Below are 25,376 nucleotides of genomic sequence, written 5' to 3'. Positions count from 1 at the left end.
GAGAAATGCCCACTTTCCAGAGTTGCCTCTTCTAAGTTAAATCCACCTTTACCACATAGGAGGATTTGTCATTGTTAATCCAATTGTAGTAAACAACATTAGGCTACTCCACAGTAAGCCACCACTGCTGCCTAAAGTAATCCCAGCCATTCCCCCATGTTAACCTATGGGAGAGCAAACCTCATAGGTAGTAAAAACACACAGTGGGATTCTTAACTCTCGGGCAGGGAGCACACGTGTACCTGCCCTACCTTTCCCCTATCACTTGCTCCACCCCCCAGGGCTCCCCTTGGGAGTACTCTATTATTGGTGAAAGGCACCCTCACCATTGGTCATTGATTTAGAAAGGCCAACCTGAGCATAAGTGCAAATGTGCACGCACAGGCCTGCAATGACAGGCTTGAGATGTTTAAAAATATCAGGTAAGCACAACTTCTTAGCCTTGCAGAAAGGGCACGCACACTTTCACACTGTATTACAGTGGGAAAGTCTCCCTAGTCCTAAGGCCAAAAAACGAGAATCAGCAAAAACCAGGAGGAAAAAGCAAAACATTTTAGGAAACACTACCCTATCAGGTCTAACATAGCAAATTAAAGCGAACTAAGCACATTATAGTGGTCTGGAGTTAATACTGTGCATTTGTGGCAGATGTAGTATATTAAAGAGAACAAGGTTAACCGTGGTGGGTCTGGCGTTAAAACTGTGCATTTGTGGCAGATGTAGCATATTAAAGAGAACCAGGCACATCATGGAGCGTATTATTGGTAGATTTGGCATACTGTAACTTATTTACCCTGGATATTGAAATGTTGTTGGAGCGCTAGAATCCCTGTATATTGGAGTAGATTTCACATACCCCAGTGCAGTGTCTCTGTGCATTGGGGTGATTGCATCACACTCTATGTAAGATTTCCAAGGGCAGTGCTGCAGCATTTCTGAATTCTCATGGTGAATAGATGTAATGAGAATGCTCTAATTGTTAGAGGTGTGATAATGCTTGCGAAGCTAGCCACACCTCACCTGCTTGTCTGGTCCTCTACGTTGACTTCTCAGGCGTGACGGTAGCAAGCGCCAGAGACAGCGACCCAACCCTAGCCTCTGGTAGTGAGACTGGGAGGGTACTCCACCCTGCCTGACCCAGATCCCTCTTCCAGTCTGAACTCACTCTTGTCTGCGTCTATGCAGCATGGGCTGGTGCCAAAGGCTGGTACATTAGGAGGAAAGCCAGGGCCGGCTTCATCTGGAGAGCTTCAGCCCTGTACATTATCTATCACCCAAGCCTCAGAGAAACAAGCTGCAGAGGGGAGTGCCTGGAAGATGCCATCGACTGTGGGTCTACGGTGGACTACCGTGGTGGTCTTCCTTTGCTGCCTGAGGTCAACGGTAGGCACAGGTAGGACTGTCACGGTGCTGGTGGTGAGGTTGTTCTGCTACAATTTCTCCTACTGGGTGTTTTTCTGGTCCATGCATTAGAATGTCAGCTTTATATCGCTGTCCAACTTCAATGGCGCTTCATAGGCAAGCGGCGCGCTCCTCTATCTGATATGTCTTGTCTGTGCAGTGTGGAGCAAGCATTGGGGTTCTTCCGCTGGAGTCTGCCTGTGGCCGTTGGGTGGAGTGGTGGCCCGCATGGCACTGATGCGTGTCCCCGGCATCTCCCTTCCGTGTGTGTGTTCAGTGCACCTTCACAAAAAGATGAAATAGCATCATATTCAAATTTCCAAAGTCCATGTCAAAGACAAAAGTCCTAAAGCAGACTGGGTTCCCACATTTGTGCAGCCAGCGGGCACAGTTTTGCTGGGAATTAGTTTGCTGAAGGGTGCTGGACACCGACGTCCGATGGGTATTGGACTCCACTGGACTTACATTGACTTTTGGCTCAAAGAACTGAATCAAAGCTAGAGAACAAGTGTCTTTAACAAGTGTCTTCAAATAATTGCTACATTGTGAGGTTAATAATCTTGCTCTAGCGGTTTATATGTTTCTCAGTGGTGTGCAAGCAATAGGCCTTCAGTAGGACTATGCACTCCCTCGAGTTCTTGAGCTGTGAGCAAGCTGGGGGACACGTTGGACTATCAGTGACAGCGAGGGACTTTTATGGGTCATAAGCATTCTGTATTCTGCATGGAGGTTCCACTCATAAGGCCCTGAGTAGTATTTAGGTCAGCAGATGTTACACTGAGGGTCTAGAACAAGCTGTGCCTTCTAGTAAAGAATATGGAGTGAATAATGTTCAGAGGAATTTCTTGTTATCCGGTGAGTTTCATAAATGTTCTAGCGAGCATGGAGTCTCCAGTCAGGAGCTGATGTATTACCAAGTCTGAGAACTTGTTGTGAAAGTTCTCTTACAGGGCATTACTGATGATATTCAAGAGCAGTTGGTCGTTCTTCTCAGCTGGATCTGGATGGACATAGGTTCTTTTGAAGCAGTCCAATTCCTTGCTCCTAAATTTCATATTTTTTTCATTTAATTCTGTTTGTCGTGGCCCTGTAGTATTTCTAGTTCACAAAGGGTTTTTTATTGGATAAGGTGTATTCTATCACTTCTGACGTCAGGGAACTTTTTTCTTTTGAATGTTTCTGGGACATTTGCCTTTTGCCACTCCATAGGTGTGCATAGGGTACCTCTTTTTCCCCTGGTATATTTTCCTCTCCCTCTCCATTTCGGTCATGTCCCACTGCCAGCTCCCTCTGTCTCCACACCTCACTCCCTGTCACATTCCCTCTCTCACTGCTTTTCCAAGGCACTCTATCTTCCTATCTTTTCCGAGCACGTTGAAGCCTCGTCACAAGGTCCACCACCCGCTGCTACTGGTATAGTCCCTGCAAATGCTTGTGGTGCATTGATTGTCAAAACCAATAGCGTCACGAACATTATGGAATGTAATTGGCTGATTTTCTTTATGACACTCATTCCGCATCAAGATGTCTGTCTCATTGGTTCTAGGGGGAAGATATACAACCCCCATGCAACACTTTTATGCAGCCGTTGCATTACTTTTTGACATAACGGTGGCATAAACAATGCGGCTAACTTACAAGGAGATGCATCTCGGTAGATGCGTCACTTTGTAAAACCTTGCGTCAGGTAGAATGTATACAGGGTGGGCGTTCCCTCACAGGAAAGCCTTGTAAAAGTGACTCAGTGAAATCTATAAAGATTTCACTGCACCACTTCTAGGATGCAACTGCATCAAAACCTTACACCTGTTCCACCTGCTTGAGGCAGGCATGAGAAGTGTCGCAGTACAATAAGTATAGGCCTATACATGCATTGCTGGAATTGCATCGTGCTTGTGACACAACTCTAGCAATGCGTGACTTTTGGGCCAACAGATGCATCAGAATTTCCGATGCAACTGTCAGTCCTTGTGCCATGGTGCTCCATATTGCAAATACGGCGCAAGGGTATCGCAGGCTGGCGTTGGGAAACTGAGACATTTCTACAAAACCGTTCGTTTTTTGTAAATCTGCTCCAAGATGTCTACGCTCAACGTGCTGGTCATCCTAGAATAGGTTAGGATAGGGAGTTTTTTAAAAGGCTTCTGACATAGACTAGTCTTCTTACTTCTGACTAGCTAACATGATTGTACATTTTAAAGCCACAACAGGTTATAATGTTTGGCATCACAGTGTTTCTGGATAGCATGTGCTACATATGGTGCTCCTGAGGGGTGACCCACTTCCCGCCCCTGGGTGGTCTAGAAATGCTTTGATTTGCCAGCAGGTTGGTCTGCAGTGCCCCTAGGTCGTGCCACTGTTGCTGTTCTGACCTAAGGTGGCATCGAGGTAGGACTGGGCTACCAGGAGGTCCCTAGAACCTCCAAACATGATGCTGTTTATTACATCTATCAAATTACCAACTGCATAAAAATGTGGCTTTTCCCATCAATATAGTTCAATAATGCTGATGACTAATTAAAAAAAGGTGAACATATGTTCCTGCTTCTACTCTCATACTCTCTGCAACACGTCACGCTTACGCAGGGCACACTATGTCTGAAGCATGCATTTAAACCTCACCCAACACCGCCCATGTTGGCTAAACTCCATCCAGCATCCTATTAGCGCCACACTCTGAAAGGACATCAGGAACCTCTTGCAAACTGAGGCACTTTGTGGCATCGTCAGTGGAATTAAAGGGCATATAAACTCTAGAATAGGAAAAAAGACAATGGTACCTCTGAGGGATGGAAGACTGAGGTGGTCCCGCTGGGGTCCATGCTCTAGTCCTACAGATCACGGTAGACATCAGCATCAAACATTAACTCAATGGGCCACTTCAAACGTGTTAAACAACAAGTAATCCACATCCCCACAGCTCACGCTTGGAAATTAGATGAAAGAGGAACCTATTGATGAAACCTTTCAGTGTGCCATGCTTTCTCTATTTTTCTGCTTTGAACATCTGATGATTAGAGTCTCTTCAGTGGGCACATCACCTGAAGGAGCTCTGATGCTGGTGCTCTGTTTACTGCTTTTACTCCATAATTTTGATAAATCAGCTGTGCATTGATGGTTGGTATGCAGTGCAGATGTGGAGGGCACCTTAACCTGTAATATATGACTTTTTTAAGCACATGTTTTCTGCAGCCAGGTTGCAGATCAAATCCCCAATGTGGAAGATAGACACTTATGGTTCCCTTGCCCCTTCAGCTTGGAGGGCAGAGACAGATCTTCACAGGAGGGCAGGGGCGGAATCAGAGCTGGGCGTGGAGATGTCCTTTGATGGTGCAGGGTGAGGGCTGACAACTCTAGTCTTTTCCCATGCAGGCTGGATTAACCTTTTAAAATGGCCTCCTTTGCCTATTTCCTGGGGAGATCTGCCTGGAATAGATGAGCAATGGAGTAATTAAGATCTAGCTCCTAGAGGTCCGTGGGAAAGATCACCCACAGCACTGTCTTAAGTGCGAAACAAGCACCTTACTTCAAGGGCTAGTGGTGATAGTTTCCTAATGAGAATATAGGTGTTCAGGTCCTGGGGCAGGGAAAAGTTTTGCTGACTGGAATGAATCCAGTAAATCAGTTTCAACTAGGCATTTCAGCTGATCTGCAACTTCCTTCAAGCGCCTAGAGATATTTTCAAGATAGAACTGTTGCTGCTTCATAATGTAGAGCCAAATAAATATTTGGTGAAGACTAGCACGTCAAAGGTGAGCCCCAGAAGGTCAACAGTGAAAAGTCTGTAAATAGTACCCAGCTAAAAGAGATAGTGTGTGTGTGACACTTACAGATAATATAGAGAAATCCAAATATAAGATGGCAGTGCAACGAAAGTCAACGGAGAAAGAGTAAAATGTGGTTCGATGGGGGTGGCGAAACAGTTGAGCGATGGAGTGGAAAGTGAATAAAGACTTATAGGGCCAATAGGAAGAGGAAGAAGTAAGGAACAGCAAGGGCCAACAAGAAGTGGAAGAAGTAAAGAACAGCAAGGGCCAACAGGAAGAGGAAGAAGTAAGGAACAGGAAGGACCAACAGGAAGAGGAAGAAGTAAGTAACAGCAAGGGCCAACATGAAGAGGAAGAAGTAAGGAACAGCTAGGCTCAACAAGAAGTGGAAGAAGTAAAGAACAGCGAGGGCCAACAGGAAGAGGAAGAAGTAAGGAACAGGAAGGACCAACAGGAAGAGGAAGAAGTAAGCAACAGCAAGGGCCAACATGAAGAGGAAGAAGTAAGGAACAGCTAGGGTCAACAAGAAGTGGAAGAAGTAAAGAACAGCGAGGGCCAACAGGAAGAGGAAGAAGTAAGGAACAGGAAGGACCAACAGGAAGAGGAAGAAGTAAGTAACAGCAAGGGCCAACAAGAAGAGGAAGAAGTAAGGAACAGCTAGGGCCAACAAGAAGTGGAAGAAGTAAAGAACTGCGAGGGCCAACAGGAAGAGGAAGAAGTAAGGAACAGGAAGGACCAACAGGAAGTGGAAGGAGTAAGTAACAGTAGGGGCCAACAAGAAGAGGAAGAAGTAAAGAACAACAAGGGCCAACGGGAAGAGGAAAATGTAAGGAACAGCACGGGCCAACAGGAAGAATAAAGAGTAAGGAACAGCAAGGGCCAACAGGAAGAGGAAGAAGTAGGGAACAGCAAGGGCCAAGAGGAAGAAGTAAAGAACAGCAAGGGAAACAGAAATAGGAAGAAGTAAAGAACAGCAAGGGCCACTAAGAAGAGGAAGAAGTAAAGAACAGCAAGGGCCAACAGGAAGTGTGAGAAGTAAGGAACAGTAAGGGCCAAAAGGGAGAAGAAGAAGTAAGGAACAGCAAGGTCCAAGAGGAAGAAGTAACAAACAGCAAGGGTCAACAGGAAGAGGAAGAAGTAAAGAACAGCAAGGGCTAACAGGAAGAGGAATAAGTAAGGAACAGTAAGGACCAAGAGGAAGAATTAAGGACCAGCAAGGACAAACAGGAAGAGGAAGGAGTAAGGAACAGCAAGGGCCAACAGGAAGAGGAAGAAAAAAGGAACAGCAAGGGCCTACAAGAAGAGGAAGAAGTAAAGAACAACAAGGGCCAACAGGAAGAGGAAAATATAAGGAACAGCAAGGGCCAACAGGAAGAGGAAGAAGTAAGGAACAGCAGGGGCCAACACGAAAAGGAAGAAGTAAGGAATAACAAGGTCCAACAGGAAGAGGAAGAAGTAAGGAGAAGCAAGGGGCAACAGGAAGAGGAAGAAGTAAGGAACAACAAGGGCCAACAGGCAGAGGAAGAAGTAAAGAACAGCAGGAGCCAACAGGAAGAGGATGAAGTAAGGAACAGTAAGGGCCAACAAGAGTGGAAGAAGTAAGGAACAGCTGCGACCAAAGAGTAAAATAAATGTACAATGAGAGCTTTGACCTGCACCCTACATTTTACCAGCAATCGTAGGGGAGTTCACCAGGCAGCCTGTGGTAAATAAATATTTACCGTCGGAATTTCTATGCGGTAAAGTTCAATGAAATACCTCACTCGGAAATAAGAGGCAGAATCCGTGGTATCTGAGTTCATAAGGGATTTATTCCAAAAAATGGAATGGTTCGAACCAGGTATCATGTTCCTTTCACCATAAAGGATCAGGAAGGGATAGACAATACTTTATTGACAGACTACAATATTTATAGTAAATGCATATAATGGTGATGGATACAGAAGGCGTAACAGCTGAGAGAAATGAGATAAGAACACATGTGCGTAACAGAAAGGCGTGCACGAGGGCGTACACAGAGGTGTGTGCTAGAAACATCACATGAAAGTGTCACAAATGGGCGGATACATAGAGGAATCTTGCAGTGTCAGCAGAAATCTGTAGCAAGAATGCGCGTGCAGCAGCATGACGTGTGACTGACGTGAGGCTGGAGGGTGCAGGGGACTTGACATTTAACACTAGAGGAAAGAGACAGAAGTCTGGCATGTCAGATCGACTCGTTCCTAAATCATATCTGATATCTTGTGTTTGGGGAACTATATTATCTAGTAGTAAAGGTCTCTTGGGCAGAGGCTACTCTATACTGACTATTAATGCGTACATATGCGACCACATGTCTGCGTGTAATGCGAGGGGCCATGGGCCTACCATGGTAACGGGAGCAATGAATTACTTGCATGGAGACAGAAAGGCCGGGCCCTTTGCTCTGCAGCCGGGGAATTGTTTATCTATTCTGCTAGACTGGAATGTGTTTTCGAGGAGCTGAGCTCGGCTATACTGATAACTCGAAGGCAAAATACTGTCTTTGGCAGGCAAGCAGGCCGAGCCGGGCACCGCTCACCACGCAGGGAGTAGGACAGAGGTCAGGGATGTATCCCACATTGCAGCTTTCAGGAGACAGAATGCAGGAAGGGCTCGATGGCAGAAATCAGGGCCTAGCTCTGCAGGGCTAGGAAAACGTGAAAGTGCACCATGAAGAGACGTTGGCAAGGCATACTTAGGAACTGAATTATTAATCCATTCATGGTGGATCTGAAAGAGGACATGTTAACGTTAGACGCAAATGTATTTGCGTCTTCATAGCTGGTCGAGGAGGGAAGTTACATGCACTTTAAGCTCGTACATGGAGACGGTGGGGTACACGTTAGGGGACATTTCATGACTATAAAAATTCATATTACCTCATTCCCTCCTTGTCCCCTACGGACCCTTCATGATATATCGATCTTCATTAATCCGTCTATCTGTTCATATAACATCATTTGCTCATCCTTTCTCAGGCGGGATGTAGAGCGTGAACTTGAACTGGGAATGCAGGCCGTGGCACACAGGCCACATATCGCAGGCCCACATTGAATGCACAGACAACAACTGAATACTATGGCCAATATAATCCCTAGGAAAGAAGTAACTTCCATCCCCAGGCTGTTATCGTACTCCAGAACCAACCGGACCAAGTCCAGGTGCCTGGATCCTGATGAATCTGATCAGCTATCTTATGAAGACGGGATATAGCTCTATATACTGATGGTGCATTTTCTGGAATGAAAACACAGCAACTCGATCCGATGACTCTACAAGCCCCGCCCCTATCGGCCAGGATGACGTCAAGGACGAGACGATTTTGAAGAACAACAAGTCTTATAGCAGACTGTTCCTGCGTTAAGTTACCTAGGGCGGAAGTAGTTTCGTTCACTACTGCTTCAAGTGTTCTGGTCAATTTTCGTATCAATTTACTATTAGAGACAGTTCCTAAAAAGAAAAAGAATCCTCTATTGAAATCTGTATATTGTTCCCATGCTGTTTCAGTCTGATCGACAATTGGGAGTTCTCTCTTGTGTCTAGATTGTATAAGCTGAGGATTTCTATGGTAATCAGGAGGAGCTAGGAAAACAGGGGGCAGTAGGAATGCAATGTAACAGGTACCATCCCAATCTAGAGGTAAACGTATGTATGCGGTATGACCACAAACGAAATAGGAATGAAGGGAAGCTTTGAATGTGGACTTGCTCTTATCACTGAATTCGATCACAGTAGTACATTCACTATGACCTAAATGGATTGAACCATTCTTTCTGACACATAATTCGCCTTTTACTGGTAACACTGACATAGAGGGCAAGTCTGGTTCGGTTTCAGACTGGACATTCAGAATCATGAGGTTAAGTGTATAATTACCTAATCCATATACTTCGTTTTCTAGATCGGTACCTGTCCTTTGTGGGAGACCTTCCTTGTCTGGAAAACATGCTCGATGCATGACTGTGTTCAGATTTCCCCATACCCAATTGCCTTCGTAAACTATGGAATCAGTGTCTACAGAATTAATTAAGCTGAACCAGGCACCACAGGAACCATTATGTGTAAACGGGTACGGGAAGAGGGGCAGAGCTCCCTTGTATTTCTGATAGGGAGGGAGTCGGCCACATATCCAACAGTTTGTAGCATTGCTGGTCTGATGGGAATGGTGTAACATACTGATAAATGTATTGTTGCGCAGCGCAAGTCTGTAAGACACTTCATGTGGAGGCAGTTCACTGAACGTGTGCTCTGCAGTGTTATTAAGAGGAGAGTGTGCAATAGGAAAGAACATGTGCATTAATACACTGATGCCAATAACCATAAGACTCAGAAAAAACATAATCAATAACGTAATGATAAAATAACTCCGGAGAGATTTACAATGTTTCTGTTCCTTGATCTGTTTCTGTCTATCTCTCTCTCTATTGGGGTCTGGCTTGTACATGTCAGGAACCTGTCTAACCGCTTCACCTAGGGGAGGACTTAAACAATTAAACTGTCTGACTTGCTAGACCTCAACTTTAAACGGTACTCCTGCTGAGGAGTTTTCTCTACCAGTGGGAGTTTGGTGTCAGTCTCTGGGACGGGGCCGGGCTGGGAGTCTGACTCTGGCAGTAGTCCATGATATTTTTTTATATGACTTGAGTGGAGCCAGCCCTTGCGGCCCTCCACTTTCACGGCTGTCCTTGTAGTTAATAAAACAAGCTTCGGCTCCTGCCAGCGGGGCTCCAGCGGACTCCTCCTGTCGAAATTTCTTACGAAGACGAGGTCCCCCGGTGTAATCTCGTGCTGCTTCACCTCGGTATTGTCGGGAAAGGCTGCAGCTACCTGTGAACGACATGATTGTAGTGCAGACATCAAGGAAGCAAGGTAATCTGTCAGCATATTACAGTCAACATCCGTTATTTTACGAGGCAGAGGCGTCCCCCACATATTCGGTGGCCTACCAAAGACCACCTCGTACGGGGATAGCCCTGTTCTGGAGTGTGCAACCATTCTCATGTAAAACAATGCAACTGGCAAGGCGACCATCCAGTCTACCCCTTTCTCGGCACAGATCTTGGCAAGGCGTGTTTTCAGTGTCTGATTGTGGCGTTCCACGAGGCCTGCTGCCTCGGGATGTCGGACGCAGTGGAATTTCCACTGATATCCTAGCAGGAGTGATACCTGCTTCATAAGTTCGGACGAGAATGGTTGACCATTATCTGAGTACACGACACGAGGCAAACCGTATCGTGGGAAAAATTCACGAACCAACTGTTTGGCAGTGGTCGGAGCAGTATAATCTGGGACTGGATATGCTTCTGTCCAACGGGAAAGTGCACATACAACTACGAGGACATATTTGAATCCTCGACATCGTTCCATCTGGATATAATCCATCTGGAGGACTTCAAAAGGGTGATCGGGGGGATTGAATCCACCTTGCTCTACAGGGATACCTTTGCCTGGATTGAACTGACAACAGATCATGCAAGTACGCACTTTCTGTTTTGCTGCTGCTCGTAAATGCTTGTTGTACCAGAGATTCTGTAAACTGTCTAACATGGCTTTCTCTCCTAAGTGTGCTGGACTGTGTGCGGTATTAATCATAACTTGAACCATAGAGTCGGGGAGAAACCATGTGGCTTTTCCCCTCGTCATCCATCCCTGATCTGTCTGGATCCCTCCTAGTTCAGCCCATTTCTTTATTTCGTCTGGAGTAGCATGTGTCTGTATGTCAATTACATCTAGTGCGGGATCCTTAACTGTCATGCAATGTGTTGGTGTCGGAACTATTGTCTTTGTCATATCAGCTGCGTGTGTGTGTGTCAGAGCTGTGTGTTTCGCAGTTTGATCGGCCAGGTCGTTACCCTGGGAAATAGTATCTGTAACTTTAATATGTGCTGTGCTTTGCACTTCATGATAGCTATGGCTGATGGCAAATGTATTGCTTCCAATAATTCTTGAATGAGCGGACCATGTTGGATTTTGGCTCCGTGAGAGGTCAAGAAACCTCTTTCCTGCCAGAGTACACCGAAGTCGTGTACGACTCCAAATGCATAACGTGAATCTGTGTATATGTTGACATTCCTGTTCTTGGGTACTATACAGGCTCGAGTCAGAGCAATGAGTTCTGCAGCTTGAGCAGACAGTGTATCTATACGGTGTGTTTCTTTGACTTCAGTTTCAGTGGTCACTGCATATGCGGCCACTAATTCTCCTGTGCTTGTTCTCTTACATGAACCATCCACGTAAAGTGTCAGGTCTGGGTTAGTCAGTGCAACATCTGTCAAGTCTCGTCGGGGCTTTGTTTCTGCATTAATGATCTCTATACAATCATGTGGAGCTGAATCTGTAATGTTCGAAGGTAACAATGTGGCAGGATTGAGTATATTACAGCGTCTGATTTCTATGTGTGGTTGAAACAATGTCAATTCATAACCTGTCAGTCGTGCTATAGTTAAGTGTTGAGTCTGTGTTCTATTCAAAAGAACTTCCACGGAGTGTGGAACTTGCACTGTCAGGGGATGTCCTAACACTATGGAATCGCTTTGTCTGATTGCTAGGGCTGTCGCTGCAACTGATTTCAAGCACGCAGGCAGGGCCTGGGCTACTGGATCTAATGTACTCGAGAAATAAGCACACGGCTTATGTGAACCTGCTTGGTCTTGTGTGAGGACAGATAATGCTGTGCCATCACGTTCTGTAACGAAAAGTGTAAAAGGTTTGCTGTAACATGGTGTTGCTAAAACTGGTGCTTGACATAATGCTTTCTTTAATTCATCAAAAGCCTGTGTATGTTCCTGAGTCCAAGGGAGGACAGTCGAAGTCGCTGCCTCCTGTGTTGTCAACTGTATGAGTGGTTTGGCTAGAAATGCGTACTGGGGAATCCATTGTCTGCAGTAAGAGGTGAGGCCAATGATGGCCCGCACTTCCTTTTGTGTCTTGGGTTGCGGTAAGTGTGCAATTAACTGAATACGGTCAGGTGTTAGCTCTCTCCCCCTCTTGGACAGCAAGTGCCCAAGGTACACCACTTGCTGAACACAGAATTGTAGCTTTGAAGGGGACAACTTGTGCCCCTTGTCAGCCAGAAAATGCAGGACCGTCAGTGATGCTTGTTCACATTCAGGTTCGCTACGGGCGGTGATCAACAGATCATCGACGTACTGGAGTAGGGCAGTATTAACTGGCATGTGAATACTGTCAAGTTGTCTTTTTAAGGCTTGGCTGTAGATGCTGGGGCTTTCTGTGAAGCCTTGAGGTGCGCGTGCAAATTTGAAGCTACGGCCATTTAAACAGAATCCGAAAAGGTATTGGCTTTCCGGATCAATGGGGACACTGAAGAAGGCGTTCTTGAGGTCAATTACAGTAAAGAACGTCGCCTCTGAATCAATAGCAGTCAATAAGGATGAGATGTCGGGGACCACAGGATACTGTGGCACAATGCATTTATTTAATTCTCGCAAATCGATCACCAACCGATAAACTGGTGGTGCATTCGGGTCAGTACGTTTAAGAATCGGAATGATAGGGGAATTACATAGATTGGAGTCGCTTTCCACAACCACTCCCTGTGCAATGAGCTCTTCAAATATTTTCAGCAAAGCCACTACAGCATCGGGTGGTAACTTGTATTGTCGGATTCGGGGCAGTACAGCTCCTGGCTTGAGTGTAACTCGGTATGGTATAATGTGCATACAACCTACATCAGTTGGGCCTTGCGCCCACAAATGTTCTGGTACATTTTTCAATCTGACATCAAAATCTCGTAATACATAGTGACCCTTAAAGTCACGCAAAAACAGTCTAACTCCTTCCGGAGAACAACATATCACTGCTCCTAGGGCCTTTAGCGTCTTGATACCTAACAAGTTTTCTGGGCATGATTTCGTGAGCAATAAGTCTGTAGTGCGTGACAATGGACCAACTGCTAGGGGAACAGGTTTCGATACTTCATTAACAATGGGCTGTCCTGAAAATCCAAGGGAAACATTCTGTGAGCCTGAGAGGGGTGCCCCTGGTACCTTGTCGTGACTTATTGTTGTTCGACTTGCCCCTGTGTCAATCAAAAACTTTCTGTCTTTTCCTAATACTTGACTATGTACATAAGGACCCTCTTGATCTACAGGAACCTCAATGAGAGGCAAGCCAACCTCCCTCTCTAGGCTGTTTCATGAGTATCGCTGATAGTCGGGGTAGTCAGATTGGGCATACTGGTACATCTGCTGTGAAACTTGCTGTGTCGCGGCAATGGGCTGTGGATGTGGTACCGCTACTGTCTGTACTGTCTGTTTTGGAGCAGGCATAGGCTGCAGGTTCTGTGGGATATGTTGCTGAACCTGGTGTTGGACCTGGTCCTGTCTAGGCTGACGTGGTCTCTCTTTAGTTTTACCTGTTGCTATGTTGTGTTTCAGAACTGTACATTCATTCACATAGTGACCTGGCTGTTTACAATAGTTGCATGTCCCTTTAACGGGAGCCGCCGTATTATTTGACTGTGTCATACCCTTTTTCTGACCGTCAGCTGGAACTGACTGAGCAACTAACATTTTCATTTTCGTATCTTTCATACGTCTCTGTTCGTGGTCCTGTTCTTCTCTAATTCTGTTCTGATGGTACTGTAACATTTGTAACATTTGGGACGGTGTATTTGCTTGCCATGTACTTTCGACTTTCAAAACACGGTTCTTAACTTGAGGCAGGGAATTCTCGACTAATTTTGATACAAAGAGATGTGGGTATGACTCGCTACTTGTTTTCAGGCCACTGTTAATAATAAAACATTTCTCGAATCTGGAATAAAAATCACTAGTGTCTTCATCGTGTTTCTGTTTACAGGCTGAGATTGCGTCCCAGTCTTCCTTTTTAGTTGCTAACAGTCTAGGCAAAACCTGAACTAATAAACCTGGTAATGCTTTAGCTTTATCCCCAAGGCCTAAACCTGCGGTACGACCATTTTCTTCAACTTCTAGCGCAGCCCAATCAATCTTCGTGTCTCCCACCTCCCATTCTTTCTCCTTCAGTTTCTCGTAAATTCCAGCAGGCAGCAGTACTTTTAACATTTTCATTATATCTGTATACGTGTAATCGCCCATGAGTAACATATCTTTAATCTCTCTGTGAAAACCTGCGGGATCTTTATCATGACTGGGCACTATTTTCTTCATTTCCAGTAATTCTATTTTAGTGAGGGGTGTATATACAAATACACGTTCTAATGTGTTATCGTCTTTTCTGACCGGATGTACTTCCCGTAAGGGATTCTGTCTATCAAAGTAAAACATTTTTCTTTCTGAGGGTGGTGGAGCTGACATAAACTGTGGTTTCAGAAAAGTACTATACTTGTGTCTATGTTCTAGAATTTCTTTAATTAAATCAGTACCTAGGCCTCTCCATCTATTAGAGAGCAGTTCTACTAGTATATCCGGTAAGGGACCTGGATCAGAGTGTTGGCTTTTAAATAACGTAATGAGATGTTGAATCATATATATACCAGCTAATTTTTGTTCATCAGGGGAAAGGTTCAAAAACGTCTGTGCTACTGCATCATCCTTATATGTACTGGAATTGTTAGCCCATTGTACTGCGGACCGGGCTAGTTCTTGTTCATCCATGGAATTGAGTACATGGTACCCCATTCGATCTTGAAGTATTTTATCTGTTGCCTGAAACATATGTTCAGGTGAACTCGGATTTGATATGGCAGAGAGAAAAAGTCTTTTGCTCTCCGGACGTATTATTTTCTTAAGGTATTTTCCCTTACCTACATATGCTATTGTCCCTTTATCTGACTGTTGCGAAGTTTCTGCTAGATCCTCAGTTTCCTCCTCCTCTTGCGAGGAAGTTGGATCGTCTAATTCAAGATCTTCGTCAGGTGCTCGTTCGGCATGTATATCTATTATTTCTTTGCGGATCTTTTTAACCATATGATGTACTTGTTTCTCCCTATCATGTTTACCTTCTGACATATTCTGGCTCCATTTAATCAGTCTATCCATCTCACTTTGCGGGAAGCCTGCCTGATCTTGTTCTCTTATTAAACAATTAACCAAAAATCGCATTATTAAACCTTTAGTCTCAACTTTCTGACGTGACATGGCTTTAGCAACAGACTCCGGCCCTTCTCCTGTTCTAATAAAATAATACAATTTGTCTAGATGTTCTTGCATTCCTGGTAGTAGCATCAAATAGTCTGTAACGCGCCTCAAACGGATGGACGCTAATAACATGGGGCCTGACGTACCAGGCACTGAGTCATATCTGCAATCTGTAAGTTCTCTTCTAAGTAGTTCGGCCGGAACGCCTTTTGGTGTCCGCGCCTTTGCTAAATCTCTCATTGTAACTCGGTGTATCTGTGGGGGTGTTTGATAACCTCCTGTAGCACCTCCTGAACCGGAGGCTTGAGCATAACCTGGCGGTACTTGCTGTAGCTGGGTTGGGTCCTGGACCACGCCAGTCCCAAAAGGATTTAATGGATGCAGTTGTTGGATACCAGGGGGGACAACGGGAAGGGGTGCGGGTAGCGGGGCTGGATGGATCTGCTGTTGCGGAACTGGGGGCGGATGGTCTTGGGGTAAAAGACCGTCAGCAGGTGCAGGTGGTGCGGGTACATGGGTAGGTGCAGTAGTATAGGTAGGAGCTGCATCGTCTAAATAGGAAGAAATAAAAATGTCTGCTGCGGTCTTGTGACGTAATTTAGTCGGAACCAATGGAGGGGGCAGATCTTTTGGTATTTCCGGAGTGGCCTTAGGTAAACCCTCGGCCAAAAGAGGATACATACCATTCACAAGGGTGTTTCGTTGTCGGTCTACTTGCTCTGCTTTAACTCGTATTCCTTCTTCAACTAGCACGTTTTCTCGGGCTTTATCTGAATCTTCTCTATGTTTCTCTGCTTTTCTGAGTTCTTTCTCTGTACGTCTATGAGATTCTTTACCCCACAATTATATAGCGTCTTTCTGAGATTGTCTGGCTTTCTTTTTCCATAACGCTTCTTCTACTCTAATGATGCAATCTGCATCCCATGTCCCTGTAACGGGCCATCTGTATCTCTCGTCTAGGTTCTTAGTATAATCAGCCCATAAATCTAGATATAAGATGGCATCTAAGCCATGCTTATGGTACATAAAATTTCCGGGAGTATCCCTAGGTGGGATAGGAATCGCTTCCTCTAGTATCCCTTTCCTAGTTCCTATCTGTCTTAATTTGGAAAACAGTGGCATCTTGATATTCGGTACTTGATACTTACTTGAACCTGAACACACTTTTGACACAGAAACACAGTAATGTATATAAAACAGATATATCAAACAGTCACTCATACCACGACATTAATCACATAGAAACATTTTGAACACAGATTAACTAGGCTTGAATTCTATAACGAAAACAAAAATTGAACTGTTGACTAATTACTTGATATACTGCTAAACAGTACAGATACACTGCTAAAACAGTGCAGACCGGGTCTGTGTACCCAAACCCGTCTTGACCGGATGCATAGTAATACACCCGTCTAGATGCGTCCCCAGCAACGGTACTCACCGGGAAGCACGGAACGGAAGGCCTCGGAAAACTCGGACTGGACCTCGGACTGGACCGGACTGGACTCGACTCGACTCGTGACGTCACAGGCACGTCGGAACTGGTGGGCCTCTAAACACCTCGGATCTTGCTCTCTTGGCTAGGCTCTGGTCGGGATCCTCCGCACTCCTTACCGCCTCGTCTGGGTGTCGATCGCAGTCTCAGTCACCTCCGTTGGCCAGAGGGAGATACAGGAAATCCTGCGGGTACGCGTAATTGTCCGTCTTGGCTGTGGCAGGGGGCTAGGTTTGCAACGCACCGCCGGAGCGTAAGGTGGGGGAGGGGTCCCTGCTCGGGCGCCAAATTAATGTGGTAAATAAATATTTACCGTCGGAATTTCTATGCGGTAAAGTTCAATGAAATAACTCACTCGGAAATAAGAGGCAGAATCCGTGGTATCTGAGTTTATAAGGGATTTATTCCAAAAAATGGAATGGTTCGAACCAGGTATCATGTTCCTTTCACCATAAAGGATCAGGAAGGGATAGACAATACTTTATTGACAGACTACAATATTTATAGTAAATGCATATAATGGTGATGGATACAGAAGGCGTAACAGCTGAGAGAAATGAGATAAGAACACATGTGCGTAACAGAAAGGCGTGCACGAGGGCGTACACAGAGGTGTGTGCTAGAAACGTCACATGAAAGTGTCACAAATGGGCGGATACATAGAGGAATCTTGCAGTGTCAGCAGAAATCTGTAGCAAGAATGCGCGCGCAGCAGCATGACGTGTGACTGACGTGAGGCTGGAGGGTGCAGGGGACTTGACATTTAACACTAGAGGAAAGAGACAGAAGTCTGGCATGTCAGATCGACTCGTTCCTAAATCATATCTGATATCTTGTGTTTGGGGAACTATATTATCTAGAAGTAAAGGTCTCTTGGGCAGAGGCTACTCTATACTGACTATTAATGCGTACATATGCGACTACATGTCTGCGTGTAATGCGAGGGGCCATGGGCCTACCATGGTAACGGGAGCAATGAATTACTTGCATGGAGACAGAAAGGCCGGGCCCTTTGCTCTGCAGCCGGGGAATTGTTTATCTATTCTGCTAGACTGGAATGTGTTTTCGAGGAGCTGAGCTCGGCTATACTGATAACTCGAAGGCAAAATACTGTCTTTGGCAGGCAAGCAGGCCGAGCCGGGCACCGCTCGCCACGCAGGGAGTAGGACAGAGGTCAGGGATGTATCCCACATTGCAGCTTTCAGGAGACAGAATGCATGAAGGGCTCGATGGCAGAAATCAGGGCCTAGCTCTGCAGGGCTAGGAAAACGTGAAAGTGCACCATGAAGAGACGTTGGCAAGGCATACTTAGGAACTGAATTATTAATCCATTCATGGTGGATCTGAAACAGGACATGTTAACGTTAGACGCAAATGTATTTGCGTCTTCATAGCTGGTCGAGGAGGGAAGTTACATGCACTTTAAGCTCGTACATGGAGACGGTGGGGTACACGTTAGGGGACATTTCATGACTATAAAAATTCATATTACCTCAAGCCGAGGGAGGGGTCCTAGTACTGGTGAATAACTATTTCAGCAGCAAACCCTGTCTGTTTTCACTTTACTGAGGCACTCTGACCTGTTTCACATAATGGAGCCCAGCCCCAAACTATGTGACCCATTGTCACACGAGAGCATTCATTGAAAGATGTTTTATCATGGACTCTCAGAAATCAGGAGGATGCACTGGTTGCGATTCCAAACCAGATAACAGATTAATTATCAGAATTGTGATCAGAATTATGTACATCAGAGAACAGCGACAAGGACCTGGTGCAAAAGGACAGCTTTATTAAGACTTTACATGTACCCAGAATGTGCAGTGAAGTGGCTCTCCAGCTGGAGATGGAAACCACTGCAGCAGAAGGAGCAGAAGCTATGAAATCTATACCATCAGGGACAGCCCCCTTGGATGATGGATTTGCTGCTGAGTTTTGGGAGTTGAATGTGGAACACATTGACTCATTATTGTGCAAAGTCTTCGAACATGCAGGCACACCTTGCTGTCTGCTGCTAGAGTTTAATCAGGCAACAAAACTCTTCCTTCTAAAGCCAGATGAAGACCCATTGAAATGTGGTAGGTACAGGTCAATCTCATATATCCCGTCCGCTGAAATCTAAATCCCATGGGAAATAATCGAGATCAGGCTCTTAGACCAGCACTAATCAACAGGAAGCAAGGTCCTCGAGCCATCATATGAGACTTCCTTTCCATCTCTTTGTCAGATCAGAGATAAGCTTGACAGCCCTATATCTGTGTCGCTAAATGCAGAGAAGGCCTTTGACTGAGTTAAATGGTCTTATCTCTACAGCTCCTCAGCTAGAGCGGGCTTTAGAAAGAGGTTTCGACAAAATATCAGATACTTACCCGATTGCTTTGCTCTCGGAAGGGGCACCCTTGCCTCGTGCCCCTTCCATCACTGTTTCTTTTCCTCCTGACCTTTGAACCTCTAGCAGCAAAAATAAGATCATTCTTACAGGTGTGTGCCATAAAAACAGCAGTGGATAAAGTAAAACTGGTTCATTACCAGCGCGTAATTGCCAGGAGTTCTCTATATTGTGTCCACATTTAGCGGGTTTTCTGGGTATAGAATTAATAAGACAAGAGATAGGGCTTATCTTTGAATGCCTGTACTGAACCCTCTTCTGTAGCAGGCCTACCCTTCAAATGTTCTCCACAGCTGGCCAAATACTTCAGAGGCTATATTGGTACAGATACGTGGGCCGAAGTATTGAAAAATGAGACAGCGCTCATTACTAAGACAGTCTGTGACTTTGCTAGATGGTTAGGCGTTAAGCTGTTGATCTGGGGCAGAGAACAGATGATTAAGAGGGCAACTGTTCTTACTTTTCCCAAATCTGCACTGCAACTTGTTGCGATCGCAAAATGCTGAAATTCACGGAATTTCAGCGTTTGCTATCGCAATTTGGGCAGTGCGCTATGAAGCACACAAAAAGCCACACGAAAAATAAGGAATCGCAAAATGTGTGATTCCTTATTTTGAGATTGCATTTAAGGAATTGCTAATTGCGATTCCTTAAATGCAATGCAGGAATCACACAAGTTGTGCGAATTGTGGCTTAAGGAATCGCAAAATACCACCAACTTCAGGTTGGTGGTAAATTGCGATTTCTTTGAAAAATGCTCTTTTTGGCATTTCTCAAAGTGCCATGTGGGGCACACACATGCCCTTAGGGCATGTATGTGGGCCACATGTGCACACATGTTAATTTCAGGGGTGCAACAGGGTGTCCTATTGACACTCTTGTAACCCTGAAATTTCATTCTCAATTTGCGATTCTCTAATTGAGAATCGCAAATTGAAAATGTCTTCCAATTAATTCCTATGGGCCTTCTAACCCATAGGAATGAATGAGAAGGTATTCCTTAATTGCAAATCTCAATTAGCGATTCGCAAATAAGGAATAGTTGGGATTCACAAGAAAATTTGCTAATCCTACCTACATTTCATTTTGCGATTCTCTAATTGCGATTCCCAAAAAATCGCAATTTGAGCATCTAAGTAGCAGTGGCACCACTTGAGAGAATGATGACAGATGAAACTCAATAAAAAAACTACTCAGAAGGGAATTGGACCACTCCGTTGGAGAGACTTCCAGGGGGTTTCAAGAGGCAAAGTTGAAATCTAGCTAGTTTAACTATTGCATGCTTGCCATTGGTCCCCACAGCATCTGGAGCTTTTTACCTTCTCTCAGTCTTCATACTTCTGGAGATGCAGAGACAGAACTTTTATATGGCCTTGTGGATCTTTGTAAATCTTTTGGAGAGAGGAAGCCAGCACTATGAATGCAGCATTGAATCTTCCACTGGGCTTTTCCTCAGCACTGCCTTTTTGCCTTATACATTACAACTTCTGGAACAGGCTCGCCGCAGGAAAGGTGGATAGACACTGCGCTGGCCGTTGCAAAGATGTGCACATTGAGAAGATAAAGACAAGGTCATTGCCCCAATCATGCCAACTGGATGCAGGGATTAGAAATGAGAACGACACATGGAAAAATAATTGATAGACTAGGAGATCAGGCTCAAATACATGGATCCATATGGGCTCCTTTCCTATCTATCTGATTCTTACAGATCAGTAGGTACTTTAATTCTGACATGTTTGCTGTTGAGGTTTGCACTGTGGTGTCTAATCTCTCCTTTTATGCTATCTTGCTGTATTTGCTGCACTGGTTTCATTATCTTCTGGATGACACATCTCACGCTGGTCTCCTTATGAGAGTGCCAACTTCCACAGCTACAGAATATCATCTAGAGTTTTTATGTAGCAGGTAGGATATGAACTAGGCTGCCAGAATATTGCCTGCATTTGTGACTATTGTACTATGACCTGCTTCTTTTTTAATGTGTGTTTCTTTTGTTTTAGTTTGTAGAACCACGTCTCTTTTAATGTGTGTTTCTTTTTTTTTAGTTTGTAGACCTGCTTCTCTTTTAATGTGTGTTTCTTTTATTTTAGTTTGTAGACCCACTTCTTTCAATGTGTATTTCTTTTATTTTAGTTTTTAGACCTGCTACTCTTGTAATAGTTGTTTCTTTTTTTTTCTTTGTAGACCTGCTTCTCTTTTAATGTGTGTTTCTTTTTAGGTCTCTCTAGACCTATTGTTGCCGAGTTCCTTGTCAAGCGACCTAGATCTGGCCACGAGCGCCGATTACACCTCGTGGATGCGCCCCCTGGCCCCGCCCCCCCAGCCGTGCACATCTCTTGCTCCAACTGTGCACAGCAAGGCAGCCTCTCGCCTCTCAATCACGCGCACACACACACACACACAGGAGCGCACAGAACCCCCCCTCCACCCCCCACCCCACACAACTAAGCGGCACACTCAGACACATGCACACACACATTCCCCCACCAATACCACACACCCCCACTCACCTGGCTCTTTCCGCGTGTCACTCTCCCTCCGCAGCAGGTCAGTCTCGGCATCGGCATCAGGCTCCATGTCTTCTCCGGCGATCCTCCCCTGCTTGCATGCACGCTCACGGCGGCGTCTCGAGCTCTCCAACCTCGTGCACTACTCACGCCTGAACCTGGGGAACGGGATCGTTTTTGCGGTGTCTCGCGCTGGTGCGCGTGCAGTAGTTCGCCGGCGGGCTGTATTCCTGCTGGTTAATTATGCCTAATTATGCCGGAGACCCGCCCAAAGCCTGTGCAAACGACATGCATGCTCACTAAAACGGCAGAACAGGGGGAGCTGAAAAATACCTGTATTTAAAACAAAATGCGGTTGCGTAGCATGATCGGTGAAAACACGAGGGGGCAGATTGTGGTCTGTGAACGCGAGGGGGCAGATTGTGGTCTGTGAACGCGAGGGGGCAGATTGGGGTCTGTGAACGTGCAGATTGTCAGCGTGCGCGTGCTCCCTTCCTGGCTCCGAACGCGCGCTGCTGCTGGCGCAGGCGCTGCAATTCCACAGCCGGCCACTGGGGACAGGTCCGAGACCGTCAGGGGGAAGCTGCGTCTGAGGTAGGAGCGAGGCATCGCCGCAGAGGAGGAACCAGGCCGGCTGCTGGGCACTGAGCAGTGAAAAACCCCGGAGCAGCAAGGCCCCACCTCCCCCCACACCTCCGGAGTCCGGTTCGTTTCATTCTTGTTTTTATTCTCAGACAGTCGAGCTGGTAATGCTAAAAAAAAAAAAAAATGTAGCAGTGCGAACTTTGGCCTTCGCAGTCAGGGCCGGGTCTACATGCATTGCTGCACAACAATTGATTTGATAGTAATTTACCTTACTATGCCGCTATGGGACTTGGCAGTGGCACCGAGTGTTATAGTTACTATGTTGAACCTGTTTGTCTCTTATTCTTTAAGTTCTTCTTCTCAGTTGCCGGCCCAACACTGGACACTGAATTAAGCTAGATTTTGGTCATCTGCGGGGGTTAGGGCTGTAAACGGCAGCAGGCGCAGATTGTTTCAGATTAATTGCGAGTACATTCGCTGCATTGCCACGCCCCTGCATACCCACATGTCTGCACCCCATTTCCGAGTCATTGTTTTTCAGCGGCCATTCACTGTCTTCAACTAAGCTCTGTGAGTGCGAACTGGACAGTGGACAACGTTGGCTTTGAGCCTTGCCCTTTTGGGAGTAGGCAGTAGCCAGTATTGGCAGCAACAGTACCAGGTGAGGCAGGGCCAGTAGGCCTAATCAGATAATAAAGCTGCGTAGCTTTAGGCAGGGCAGAGTGTCACGAGTGAGTCAGTCCCACTCAATTTACTTGTATGGGTCCCACCCTCCCAGTCCCCGTGAAGTGTGTTGCGAGCGCGCCTGCTGTGTGAGCCAGGCCTGGCCAAGAGGAGAATGGACAGTCATGATGAATGAATGAATCTCAATGTTGTTATATCTCTCACATTCGACTGATATTTTGATAGCGTGGCGACCGCGGCCCTTAGTTTGATGTTGCCGGCCCGGGCTGGATTTTGGTTCTGGTTCCCGTTATACATTCATTGGTTGGGGCTGTTCGCGGCAACAGGCAGCGTGCACAGATGTTTTCATATTCATTGTGTGCACGTTGCCTCGATTGCCACGCCCCAACATACCTGCGCGACTGCACCCCACCACCAAGTTATCGTGGGTGGTTCAGCTGCCTCCGTTCAGTGGCTCAAGAACCGAACCCTTCAGTTCTTCTCACTAAGTGGAAAAGACTCAGAGCCAGCCAGCAAGCGCGACCAGCCAGCCTTATGATTGCATTGTTTAGTGTTGAGAGCCCGCTGCCCCGCTGCCAGTGAGTACTGCTAGAACTGGCCACCCACCAGTAACAGCACCAGGTGAGCCAGGCCCAGTCAGTTAACTAAAAAGCTGCGCAGCAGCCGTCAGTGCACTGCAGCAGTTCAGTGTGTGTCCCGGGCCCGAGGCGGTAACTTAAGTTTTACTTAACAGTTACTGTAACAGTAACACAGTAGAAGCAGTACTGAAGAAGTTAAATAATTTGTTATAGTAACTTCTAGTAGCGTAGCCGCCATGCCACCAACTCCATGGGCATGAATAATTATGCCGCCCGTGGGTGGCGGTGCTAATGCCAAACCATGGCAAGCCAACAAACGCAAATTTGTGTTTGGGTGCGTGTCTCCACCCTCGGAATCCACCCTGAACAAAGTCCTGTAAGAACAAAGCGGATTTAATCTTATGGGGGCGCAGTTTGGACAAGAGGCCTGCCTGCAGTGCAATTGCATTTCTCTGGGTTGCTTCATGTGACTTGACTGACTGGAGTCCATGCGTCCTTAGTTATCGAACAACAAGGTCATATGATATAACTTCTCTCTTGTAACTGAAGAAAACAGATTGTGTTGATTATTTTAGAATGAAATGGGGCATAATGTGCAGTGTGGTGGTGGCGTGACGGTCGCAGCAGGTCACATCACCATGTGGTATTAGCATGAATGATGAGAAGCACTTACCGCCTCCAGTCATACACAGGCACCCTGACTGTACACAGGTTTTTTTTTTATTGAAAATGTGCTGGAAGTGGAACCCCAGCTTGCAGTGTGCCTAGACTGATGATACTACTGATAACTGATGATAGCTCACCTCGGGGTCTATACAGCCTGCTACAAGAGATGAGGGTCAAAGGTGGTTCAGGCCCATGCTAAGAGTACTGAAAGACTACCATGGTATCTATATTATAGCACTACTGCCACTACAGCGACAGTAGTGCGGATGCTATGGACAGCGCATGGCACCCATGAATTGCTGTTGATTCTACACAAGGGCATGCTGATGGTGTAGCTAATATAGTAAGTGGGTGAAGCCAGTGGAGGAAGTGGGTGGTGCCAGAGAAAAGTAGGTGTGCCCTCCAACAAACTTTTGAGCACCTGCACTTCATATTCTACAAATTAAGCTGCCATCATACGCAGTTGATGGGACCGGGTGTGCGTCAGAGTCACTGAAGCGGGCCCAGGGTCTGGGGGTCTGTAGATGAGAGTTCCTGTGAGCGTGGTGTTGGGGTCAGTGTGGATCCGGAAGTGCAGGTGTTCGGCGGTGTTGAGGGAGTCGTCTGCGTAGGTGGTGACCTTGAGGGTGGACATGTGGACGATGGCTATTCCTCCTCCGATGCTGTTGGTGCAGTCCCTGTGGGTGATCTTGTATCCATCTGGGATGGCTACAGCGATGCCTGGTGCAGAGGAGTCGTTCCACCACGTCTCGGTCAGGAAGGCCACGTCCGGGCCTGTGGTGTCGAGCAGGTCCCAAAGGTCGATGGCATGTTAACGTGCAGAGCGGGTGTTGAGGAGTATGCAGCAGAGGTGGTTGGGTCTGGTTCTTGGTGGTTTGATGGTTCTGTCGCAGGTGAATCTGCAGCTGCGGCAGGAGAAGGGTCCGTGGGTGTGTTTTGGGGTGGCCTGGTTGCAGCGTTGGTCTCGGCCGGTGTTGAGAGCGTGGAGGGAGTCGGCGTCGTAGCTGAGTCTGGGTCGGGTGCACTGGGAGGGGCGGGGGCCAGGGGTTCTGGCACTGGGCGCGGTCCAGGCGCAGATGGGCTTGCCTTAGGTGCACCAGCGGCGCCCCCACTACGGGCGGCCGCTATGCGGCCACATAGCAGCTTCCATTTGAGGGGATGTGGGAGGGAGGAGCAGCTGGGAGGCGGGAGTGGGGCG

The 25,376-nt window shown here is 46.4% G+C and overlaps 1 protein-coding gene across 1 annotated transcript in view; it reads left to right on the top strand.

The window, feature by feature from the left end:
• Positions 1 to 1,157: 1,157 nt before the first annotated feature.
• The window catches only part of LOC147700978 (ly6/PLAUR domain-containing protein 3-like), a 107,243-nt gene continuing 83,024 nt past the window's right edge, over positions 1,158 to 25,376 (top strand). Inside the window, exon 1 of the mRNA XM_086929811.1 lies at positions 1,158 to 1,393. Coding sequence (XP_086785937.1) covers positions 1,180 to 1,393 — 214 coding nt within the window. The 5' untranslated portion in view covers positions 1,158 to 1,179. The remainder of the gene's footprint in view (positions 1,394 to 25,376) is intronic.

This window comes from Lissotriton vulgaris, chromosome 7 (genome assembly GCF_964263255.1).
Source record: "Lissotriton vulgaris chromosome 7, aLisVul1.2, whole genome shotgun sequence".
Taxonomy (NCBI): Eukaryota; Metazoa; Chordata; class Amphibia; order Caudata; family Salamandridae; genus Lissotriton; species Lissotriton vulgaris.
Note: the sequence above shows the minus strand (reverse complement) of the source record. Positions and strands in the feature narration are given on the sequence as shown.